Genomic DNA, 11,175 nt, shown 5'->3' with positions numbered 1-11,175 from the left:
GACAGCTGCTCAGAACGTGGACCCTGTCCCTTAAAACCTTATTGAGTCTGGGCAGGGAAAGTTTGTGTCTGTCATTCTAGCCCTTGGGAGGTTGATCACAATTAATTTGTGTCCAAACTAGGCTTCACAGTTGAGTTTCAAGCCAGCCCAGGCTACAGAATAAGACCTCGTTGTTATTGTTTGTTTGTTTGTTTTTAAAGCCCACTGAATGAATACCTGCAAATGGACGACCAAATCTGCCTAGCAGTCTCTGAACCTAGAGCAGCCCCGGGTCTGTGAGCAGAGGCAGTCAGAGCAGTGAAAGGAACCAGAGTAGAAATGATGCTGTTTCTGCTTTCCTTCCCAGAGTTTGCAGGAAAGGGATAGAAGACTCAGTGTGAGTCATTTTCTAAAGGTGTCCTATACCCTGCCCTTTCTCACAACATGCCTTTCTGGATTATTAATGTGTTTCCAAGCAGATAGTTTTGTAGGAAGCATTTATTTACTCTTCTTATCAAGATATGTGATCTTCATTGGAAGCATCAGCATTGAGGCCCATAAAGCACATAGAAACAGGCATGCATATGGAAGGAGTAGTCTCTGCATGGACCAGCAGCAGGCAGGCTCACCATATCAAAGAGCGATGGAAATACAATTGAAAACACACTCAAAATGTATTTACATAAAATAATTTACTTCTCATTCAGAATGACTTTCCAGACCTATTTGTGAGACAGCAGTCTGTGAGTACAGGTACAAACTCAAAGATATGAGAATATTGGGACAAGACCAAAGAGTTGTACAAACAAGATCACAAAGATGGTATGGAGAACACTGAAGGGGAGCTCTGAGGACATTACACGCAAGACTTTCAGAGATATAAGAAGGGTACAGTTAGAAAACCAATTTCCTCAATACAATGAGACTTGGATACACACTACTCCAGTGTCTTCATATTGCAGCCCAGTACATTGGCTTAGTAGCCATGGTGGTTCTCATGCATTTGATATAGACTAGAGCAATGGGTACCATGTATGCATGAGTATGTGTGTGCTCTCAAAAGTGGTAGTTTAGAAGAATGAGAAGAAAATTACTTTCTGGAAATTCATCAGTAGGTCAGGTAATATCCTGTACCTCCATTTATAAAACAACACAATAATATAAACATTATACAAAACAACATCACAAATAACACAAATGAGAAGTTTTCAAGTATTTCATGTGCCTTGAAAAGTTCCAAACTGTAGTCCTGCCAACTGATATCCTATCCTCTCTTCTCCCTTTCTTTTTCTTTCTTTTTTCCCTTTGTTGGTCTCTGCTAGTCTCCATGTTTGGGGTAGGATGAACAAGCTCTTACCTCAAAGCAGAAAAGCAAGGAGGGCTTTTCAGTTTGGGAGAACTTCCTTCCTCTTTAAAAAACAAAACCTTTCCTGAGACGAAGCTTTGCTAATGTAGGCATGTAGCTTCAAGCCAGGCCATGGTTCTGAAAGTGAACCACCAACCACAGTGAACTAAGGAAGCTCATCTGACAGTTGACACTCTCAGGGGGTGGGAATAGGCAAGCACCTTATCAAGAGAGGAAAGAAATAGGACAATCTTTAGGTCCTATGCCTTCACATAGCCTGTGGCCCACAAGAGGGCTTGTTGGCAAAGCCTGGACTGCTTTCCTTCATTCAACTCAAATATCCCATCTCCCAACTCCAGACCAATCTAGCTGATCGGCATGCCCTGAGCACCTAGGCAAAGGAGGAAGGCCATCAGCATAGGGACTTAAAAGTGCCAGTCGTGATAATTGATACAAGGCAGTTCTGTGCCAGCCAGCAGAATTTCCAGAGTATTCACCCCTTACTTTAGTGCTCAATGTGGAGGCTGTCATCAGTGCTTAAACATGAAGCCTGGTTATTCTCCATCAAGAATCAATGATTTTACAGAACTTGTTTTCCACAAGTCAGTGTTCCTTTCTTAGCCTGCATGGCAGTTAAGTTAGTTTGCCCTGTTCAAACAGAGTGTGAAGGACCAGAGATCAGAACATGCATGGAAGCATGCATACATACTCCAATTTGAGCACCTAGGGTCTTTCCCATCTACTCTTGTAGAAATGTGTGTGCATGTGTGAATGTATACATATGTACATTCACATACATTTGGATACACAGGTACAATATATACAAAACATATATGCATATATTATATATATTTAGTATATACATATATACACACACACCAATCTCTGTAGGAAGTGCTGCTGGCTGACATTGCATGTGCATGTGTTGTCACATGAAGTGGACCAACCAACTAACTTGAGGTCAAACTGCTGGGAGGGGAGGACTGCCAGCAATCTTTGAAAAATCCAGATCTACAGGGCTATTACTTGGAGACTTGCTCACATGATACCCTTAAGGAAACTTGGGAACATTTGGAATGAATTGGGTCATACCCCAATGAAAACCCCAACACCACAACTAAGTCTAGTTTTACATGGGAGTGACTTGCACACAGCAGGCAGCATGGACACTAGGCTACAAACGTGGAGAAAGCATTGGTGCTTAATACAGATCAATATTTGGCCTCAGGTTTTCCAGCGCATAGAGTCTTGGCATTTCTGCTCTCTGCCTCCATGTGAGAATTAGGCACACTGGTGGAATAGGGAGGCACAGTCTGCAGAACTCTTGGCTGCTTTCTGCTTCTCTGACCCGCAGCTAGAAGGACTGGTCAAGTCGAGATAGAATCGAGACTTGAGGAAGCGGCGGTATGAATCCTTTTCCATCAGGTTGAAAATCTTCTTCTGGGCTTCATCAAAACAAGTTATCGTGGGCTCTAACATGTTGCGGCTCGTCTCCTCCCTTGTGCAAGAATCTAGGTTCACCTGAAGTACAAAGACCAAGGTTGTGTTAGATCTAGAACTCTGTTGAACAGAGGAGGCTGAAGGCTTATATTCAACAAGAAATAGCAGGGAAACTTCCTTTACATTCTTCCCAGAAATGAAGCCAAGGACATTGGTTCTGCCCTGGCATATGTGAAAACATAAAAGGTTTGTTCTGCTCCTAAGTAGGAAGAGCACTGTATTTTCCTTTACTGTCTTCACATTGGGGAGATTTATGATTATATTTATTAAGGAGCATCATTGAAATCACATGGACAAAATTGACCGTTTTTCCTAATAGATTTACTTGAAAGGTTTTTAAATTTGTAAAAATCTACCCCATTGTTTCATTTAACTAGTAGCTGTAAAAATCCCCGACACTGAATGCCACTCCTAGGAATCTTCACTAAGATCTAGAAAGTTCTCTGCCATGGAAACTTACCTCTTTTGTTGCTTGCACTGAAATGAATTCATTGTAGATCTTCTTGGCCTTGGGACTTAGTTTAGAAGGTGACTTGATTTTCTTGTACTCCTCACAGCTGATCCAGAAGTCAATATTCTCCTCACTGTATTCTGACTTCAGGAAAGCTTTGAAAGCTGCCAGCCCACCTGTGACAGAGAACAAAGAGCCACAGTCACCACACTGGCTGACTTGCTAGATAGAACACTTCAAATAAAGCCAAGGACTCAGCGAGCCAGTGTGAGTTGAAGAAACTCCCTCTTCCTTCCCGTTTTGGAGGTCAAAGAGGGAAACCCAAATTAATATTTGATATCTAGAAGACCCCATTTTTATCCAAGGATTTCTTCTCAAGATTGAATCATCTTTCATGGAACGGTAATTCTGAAGCATCTGTGTGGCTATCAACTGCCAAGGTGGGTTCAAAACGAGAGTTGTGGTCCATTGTGCAAGAAGACCTTGCCTTTTGCCATTTTGTCTATGCGATAGGAGGGCTGATTTACTTGCTGATGATCCAGACTGCTCCTGAATAAGCTTTTCATTGAATTTGACAAAGCTCTGAAACATAGCAGCTATAAAACTACAATGCTTTTACCTGATTTTGGAAGACAGAGGCAACCCAGGCCTTCTTTGCAGTCCCTTTTAAATTGACATGCTAGGAGATGACTTTGCCTAACACAGAGTACTGCTACCCTCATCCTGTCCCTCTCTGGGTGTGGATGTGCTTGCTTTGTGATGAGAGAAAGACAGAGGTATGGTTACTTACATTCATGTTTGATCAGGTTTTCCAGTGACTCAGCCCACTTTTTGACTTCTTCTTGGCTCACCCTGAAGATAATATAGAAAAAAGAATGATTTAAATACATATCATAGAACTGAAGCAAAAAAATCTGAGATGAGATGTGATCTATTGTTTTCTAAGATGCCTTTTTCATAAAATATGTGGAGATTTAAAATCTAATTATGATTGCCACAAAAATGGACCCCCCACTACCTGTGTGTGTGTGTGTGTGTGTGTGTGTGTGTGTGTGTGATAAGATCTTGTTATAAATCTCAGGTTGGTCTTGAACTCATGACCCTCCTAACATTCCAAGTGCTGAGATTATAATTGTATGCCCTCACCTTGGAAATGGAGGACATCTTAATCCAAATATGGCTCAACTAAGGACCTGCCTTCCCACTCCCTCTTCTTGTACATCATCTCTATCATCAGATAGCTAATACCCAATAGCATATCACCAAAGCCATTTCTCTCACCTCTGGCAAGTAACTACTTTGTCCTTCTTGCTGTGCGAAGAGCTGTGCTCACAGGAATCAGACTTCTGCAGCAAGAACCCCAGCCTGTGTTTCATATCCTTTGCACTGCAAGGAAGAAGAAAAGAATTGACATGAAAAACAAAAGAGAGATTTGTGGGTGTTTAAGAGTCCATGACAGCTGTGTGGGTCAGAAGCAGCTTCCTTAGGGGAGTTGCAGTAGCATGAACTCCCAGGAGAAGATTGTTTTGTGTCTGCCTCTGACCTTTGATATCTTTGGTGAAACAGTGCTAATAAGTGGCTGCTCTTTTGAAACGCATGCAGTAACTGCAAAACATGACACCTTCTCCTTATGGAACACCTTCCGGAAGGTGGGTGCTACTTCCCCCAGCAAGCTACAGAAGCACCTCAATAAACTAGAAATGAGTTCAGCCAGCCCTGAGTGTGGTAGCCAAGCAGTTCCTGTGTGTGTGTGTGTGTGTGTGTGTGTGTGTGTGTGTATCATAAGCTTATGTGTGTGTCCCTCAAGGAGCAGAAATGACACAAAAGCTCAGGCTGAAAGCTGAGATCCATGGGGCTTGTTTCTAAGCAATCTCCAACAAGAGCAAATGACAGAGGGGGGGGCCTGCATTTCACAGAGATGCACACTAGAAAGGTCGTTGAGACTTTGGGAAAGGAGAAGAAAGACAGAGTCATCGCTGAGGTGAGTAATTGTTTAATTAGAGTAGTATCCAGTTTACTGCCACAATTTAATAGGCAACCAGGGAATAGCAGAGTTTCTGACTACTTAAACTTTCAGCTCAACTCTGTCATTCTTTCTTAATAGTTTTTTTATTATTGTTATCTCTTTTATTATAGAAGCCATGAAATAGTTTAAGAAAAATGGTGTTCCCAAGGCAACAAAGAATGAGTCGTTCCTGCCTGGAAGGGCTAAAACAGAAGGGTGGTGCACAGTGGCATTTTAGGGTGGATGCTGACACACCGGTAGCTTATCAGTGGATTTTCTCTCCACTGTTCTTGGGCTGCCCTTTAGTACTTTTCCATCCCTTACAAGGCTGTCTTCTTTTCACTTTTCCCCAGCTTCTGACTGGTGACAAAGTCCTCCCCAGTGACAGCAAGATAAAATCACCAGAGCTGGGACAGTTCTAAAGTGATGCTATGAATGCATTGTAATCCAGCCCAAAGAGAAATGACCTCCTGTCTCTGTGTGCTGACTCTACCTGAGCCCCAGCAGCTACTGCTAACGCTAACATAATAAGTGCATTTCCTTGTGTCACAACAGAAGCATAAAAATGAAAACCAAAGTGACTTCGGAAGTCACTGGAGACAGGATGGGGTCCTTCCTCTGTCACCACCAATCACAAGACCTTGAGTAGCTAAGATGCTCTGGAACCCCTTGCACTGAAGATGAGAGCTGTTTACCCCTTTACATGCTTCCTTCCATCTGTTCCCCAAAACTATTTGCTGGGGGTAAACCTGAGTCCGGACACTCTTAAGTTCTGCATGGTTAATTTTATATAATTTGACAGGAACTTGGAATCGCTCACTTCGGTTAACTCCAGGACTTAAGAGTGAAGGTGGAAAGGTGTCTGCTGCCTCCTTGCTCTCCACCAACCCATCCCCCCGCTTAATTTTTTAAAAAGTGATTGATGTGTTTATACTCCTGAATGGTAGAATGTGTGGTAGGCAGGCTCAGTAACTCCCAAAAGCTATGCTTTGGTGGGTGGGAGGAGCTAGTAAACCCACAGAAATACCCACTTTTGATCTTTAATTTCAAGAGGAAATCATGTAATATACAGTAACCTCCTGTTTTATTTTAAACCAGCTACTACATAAGTGCTCTATGAAATAATTTATTCATACCCTTAAAAAAAGACACAGGGTGCCTCTGAAACTTTAAGTTGATATGTTACAATCAGTACTTATTTCTCAACCACATCTCGCTTCAACAGCTGGAGGTGGGGTAGAGAGATAGGAGACATCTAGTTTGGAAAAGCCTCTCTTATTCTCACATTTGTTTGCACGAAGGTAGAGTCGGGGGACTGCAGAACGCCACAAAAAGCCTCCTGACAATGTTTCCAAACTTCCTTCTGGGGTTTCTTCCCCTACACAAGAACTAGTGTGTTATCAGAGAGCCGTAATTCTGGGTGGTCAGCAATGCTCAACCAGGGACAATAATCACCGAAAAGAATACAGATACATTCCAAACCTATCGCTTTGCAATCCAAACATCTTAACTAAAGGACCAAACTTAACCGTCAGAATTAGTCTCCAGACTAAAGGCATACGAAATAAAACAACACGGGACCCTGCTCCCTAAATCAAAGTGTTTGGCTAGTCCTAGAGAGAAGTTACCATTGCAAAGCATGGAAGTCACTGAAAAAGTCTAAGCAAAACTTTCGTCTGGCCAGTGACAGAAAGCAATCTTACCTCCTCAGGCAGGAAGCCGGCAGACCTGCAAGTCCTTTGCACATCGTGTTTAACTGTGGGATTCGCAGCGAGGAGAGGAAGGCAGCAGCAGGAGTGCTGGTTTCTATTTTGAGCACAGTAGCTTCTGCTAGGCAAAGATGCGGTCAGATTTCTCTGAGCCTCTGGCTCCCAAGCCTGTAGGGGTCTCTTTTATAGGCCAGCCACGCGCCGAGCAGCCAATCAGATGGCAGATCTGCCGGCTCAGCTCCACTGTGGCGCTCTGCCTCTCCAGCCCCTAGAAAGGGTGAGGAAGAAAGACTGACGCATCAGGGATGCAAAAGGACCCAGCAGAGACAAGCAAAGCAGGCATATAGAAAAAGAGGTTTTGCTTAACGTCTCCGTTAACGTGTGAAATTCTAGATTTGTAGGCCGGGGATATGGAGTCCATTGTGCTGAAAAAATATGGGACTTTTTCATTGGCTTGTAAAAACAATGTTTAAGGAAGCTGCCTCCCGGAAAGAAAGGAGCCGGCAAGAAATTCTGCAGCTTGTCTAGCGGCTGACTCTCAATACACTTTCCCCTTTGGATTAGAAATACATTCTGTGCCGTCTAAGGTGCAGTTGGGAATAAGACCATGCATGGTCTCTAGGCAGTGATCCGTAGCCTGCCTGATTGATGGGCACAGACGGATGTGTGGATGACACACAACTATAAGCCCGACAGCATAGCAAGAACAGCCAAAGGAAGATAAACACAGCATATCTGTAATCAACTTGACTTTGAGACATTCCTAAATATGTCATTAAGAACAAAATTCAGCCTAGCTTTAACATTCTCTCCTGAAGGAGCTTGCCTCCTGCAAAAGCCTAAAACAACAGCTGAAAACCAAAGGGGGGGGGGGGGAACAGATGAACCGTAAGACACCAGCCTCATTGCAGCTGAGCTTATATCTTATGTAATTCTAAGTATTTATTAAAGAAAAAAAGAGGAGAGATCCAGAAGGCAGAAAGGTATGTAGCTTGCCTTGAATACTAACAGGCTGGGGATGGGTGGAAGAATGTCCAGCCCTGCTGGTGCTTCTAAACTCCAGAGCATCTTTTCCATGCAATCATGATTGAAACACCCAGATCTGCATTACAAAGGGATCATTTTCACATTGGAAAGCTGTGACTGGAAGGGAGAAATTTATTTCAATGTCTGACCGTAACAGCTTTCATCTTTAAAATCACATAGGTGCCTGGTCATAGTCCAGCGACCTGGAATTTACACCCAGAGACACCAATTCCTTTCAGTCTCTTTGGCTGAGATCAAGTACAAAACAAGACATCAGATGATTTGCACAAAGAATGAAAGGAACCAATAGATGGGTTTCTAGCAACGGTACCAAGACTATAGAAGGGGGAATAGAAAGATGTAATGTTCCTCTATGTTCCAGACCAGAAAGGTTGCCCCCCAAACATCCCCTCCCTTTTATCCAGACACCCCCATGCACATCTTCCTTGGCTAGCAGAGTATGGAGATGGCAGACAAATATAAAAGAGGGAACTAGGTATGTCAATATAGGAAAAGTCCTCAACCTTGTCCCACAAAGACTGAAAAACACTTATTAAATTGGCCACTGAAGACCCCTTCTTGAGTTCTAACATGAAACATAGGAAGGTTGTTAGCTGCCCTTGGCGGCGGTGTGGGAGGGATCACAGTGTAAAATGAAGTGAGAGAGACCGTGGAGCCGGGGTTCAGTCAGAACTTGCATCAGAAGAACTCAGTTAAAGGGGAGAGAGGGCTGCACCACAGGGAACCAAAGTGTTCTTTGTTTACCTCAGCACCCGACAGGGTCCCTCAGACAACTGGATTTGGGGAAGAGTCAAAAAGATGTATTGATGCTTGAGAAAATTCCAAAGTGGGAATGTTTTGTCTTGGATCTAGAAGGAGAGAAGTGTGACACCAGTGAAGGAGAAGTCACTGTGATGTGTGAACTGAATGACCAATACCCATCTAATACCCTCATCTCATCAAAAGGTAAATCAAGTCCCTGAGAAGCACAGTAACTCTCCAAAAGCCATAGCTGGATGCTAACAGCACAGGATGCAGACTGAAGTCTCTTGATACTAGGTTGTGTAGACTGTCCACTGAGCTGTCCTGTCATTCAATGGTCTTATCAAATGAGATACACTATGTACATAGAGATATCCCTAAACTGCCGAGTGCTTGGCAAATATTTTTATTGTCAGGTTATACATAGCAGATAATAAAGCTCAGTATTAATTTTATACATTTCATTCAAAGACCCCTCTCTCTCTCTCTCTCTCTCTCTCTCTCTCTCTCTCTCTCTCTCTCTCTCTCTCTCTCTCTTTCTCTCTGTCTGTCTCTCTCTCTCTCCCCCCACCCCCGGGTTCCACAGAAGCAGGAGCTATTGTACACTCTTGACTGCTTCTCTGAGAAGACCAGTTCTTTAACTCTTTACTCTTTACTCTGTCCAGGCATATCATTAATTTCTTTGACTCTCCCTTGTTTGCCTAATAGTTTTAATACTTTCATGGAGCATCTGAAAAGCTTCCGACAAATTAGCTCATCTTTTACTACGGGACTTGTTGCTTGTGTTGAGGAGGCGTAACTGGAACATCATGATACCCTGACAAAGCCCCCCCCCCATAGGAACATATCATCAAATCCTATTATCTAGTGGTTTGTCATTCCAGCATGACTCTTGTGTGGATGGGTTTCCTCTCAAAAGATCTATTTTGTATGCATTCCCTTAGCACACATCTTCCAAGCATCTCCTCTCACATGGTGAGTAAACAACAAGGCCCACAGCCTCCGCCCTCACGGAGCTCTCAACTCAGTGGACAGTCAGAAAAGCATCGAAGGCAGGTGATTCCAATAGTTTGACCCACACCAGGAAAAAAAAGACGTGACAGAGGGCAAAAGGCTTTTTTTTTCTTTTTTTTTTTTTGCCAAAGCGACTGGTAAAGCCTAGAAAATAGTAGTCCAGAAGTGAAAATACATTTCACTTAAGCCAAGGGAAAGCAAAAACGAGGTGAGGGGTGGTGTGCTAGGTGATGGAGAGCAGGGAGGCAGTGGCTTGGAGCCGAGGTGTGGATGGAAGCTGGATGCTGGAAGGATGTAGGAGCTGTGGTCAGGAAGCTGGGTTTCATCTCAGTATGCAAAGAGACAAGACAGATGTTGGATCTGATCATGCTGGCTGCTGGGAGAGAAAGGGTTAAGATGTGTGAGCAGGAAGATTAGCAGAATAAGAAGGTTGAATGCCAAGCAAATAGTTTCTACAATACAAAATGGAGGCTTATTTCCAAAATTAGTGTTACTTAGACACCGGAGAAAGGATTCTGTTAGGCCCCAGTGACTTAGATAGGAATCAGAAACTGTTTATGCCTCTCAGCAGCTCACCCAATGGTGAGGAAGAAGTGTGAATCACTGGAGGTTTTAATGTTAAATGCACTTGTTAAAGACTTGTTCAGTATCTACAGGATTGTAGGAAAACTCTGGGAGCTAGAGAATAAACCCAACCTTTGGAATTTGAATGATTTTCACAAAAGAGATGGGTGAGGGGTGGATGGAGGTACAACTGTTCACAAAGAAGGTAAGATCATTGTGATTTAGGAGACAATAATAAGTACTAACTTTTTTGGTCACTAGTTGTTCAAGACACTATTTAAGCATTTTATAGCATTTGTCTCAGGTATTGCCCACTATCCTACATGAAAGAAAGGTGTCCTCATGGAGGATTTAAGCAAGGTTTCACATCTGAGTAGTGGTAATGGTGTGCCAGCTCAGGCAATCTGATTCCAAGGTCCTGGTATTACTACCTATGATATCATAGCCACGTAAGACGAAGAAAAGTGGACTGTTCAGAGATCAGAGAGTTACTGGATTTCTTAGGGTCAGAGTCTGGGTCTTGGTAGCTCAAACAACCTAGGCCCAGCCATCTCTCCTCTGTGCACTCTAGACAAGGATAGTGAAAGGCAAAGAAAGATTCATGCAGTGTGACCACATTGGAAGAAGAACAGATAAAGAAATCCAGTGAGCCAATCAAATCCATGTTGAGCCCTGTCATGTGGTTTAGGCTTAAATACAGGACAACCCTACTCAAGGTATGGTTCTGTCAAGCCATTGTCTAGGCTCCCATATCTCCTTCAAGGTGGTTTAACAAAGTGTCAGGACTATATGAATCTCTTCCTGGAAGACAAATTCCACC

The 11,175-nt window shown here is 43.1% G+C and overlaps 1 protein-coding gene across 1 annotated transcript; it reads right to left on the bottom strand.

Moving 5' to 3' along the window:
• Positions 1-459: 459 nt before the first annotated feature.
• Rgs4 (regulator of G protein signaling 4) lies at positions 460-7,159 on the bottom strand. Its single transcript, XM_021227944.2, has 5 exons — positions 6,984-7,159; positions 4,557-4,661; positions 4,066-4,127; positions 3,285-3,451; positions 460-2,845 (listed from the first exon to the last, which is right to left on the bottom strand). The coding sequence occupies exons 1-5, from the start codon at positions 7,025-7,027 to the stop codon at positions 2,606-2,608; spliced, it is 618 nt and encodes a 205-aa protein (XP_021083603.1). The 5' UTR covers positions 7,028-7,159; the 3' UTR covers positions 460-2,605.
• Between the last annotated feature and the right edge of the window lie 4,016 nt (positions 7,160-11,175).

The sequence above is a fragment of the Mesocricetus auratus genome, unplaced genomic scaffold (genome assembly GCF_017639785.1).
Source record: "Mesocricetus auratus isolate SY011 unplaced genomic scaffold, BCM_Maur_2.0 Super-Scaffold_100676, whole genome shotgun sequence".
In the NCBI taxonomy this organism is placed as follows: Eukaryota; Metazoa; Chordata; class Mammalia; order Rodentia; family Cricetidae; genus Mesocricetus; species Mesocricetus auratus.
This window is presented reverse-complemented; position numbering and strand designations above follow the sequence as displayed.

What these genes read in the sequence shown, in the direction of transcription:
- Rgs4 (XM_021227944.2), bottom strand. Translation starts at nt 7,027, where the DNA reads ATGTGCAAAGGACTTGCAGGTCTGCCGGCTTCCTGCCTGAGGAG. An exon ending in CCGGCTTCCTGCCTGAGGAG is followed by an intron (nt 4,662 to 6,983) that starts GTAAGATTGCTT and finishes TCTTCCTTGCAG; the next exon opens with TGCAAAGGATATGAAACACA. An exon ending in AAACCTGATCAAACATGAAT is followed by an intron (nt 3,452 to 4,065) that starts GTAAGTAACCAT and finishes TCTCTGTCACAG; the next exon opens with GTGGGCTGGCAGCTTTCAAA.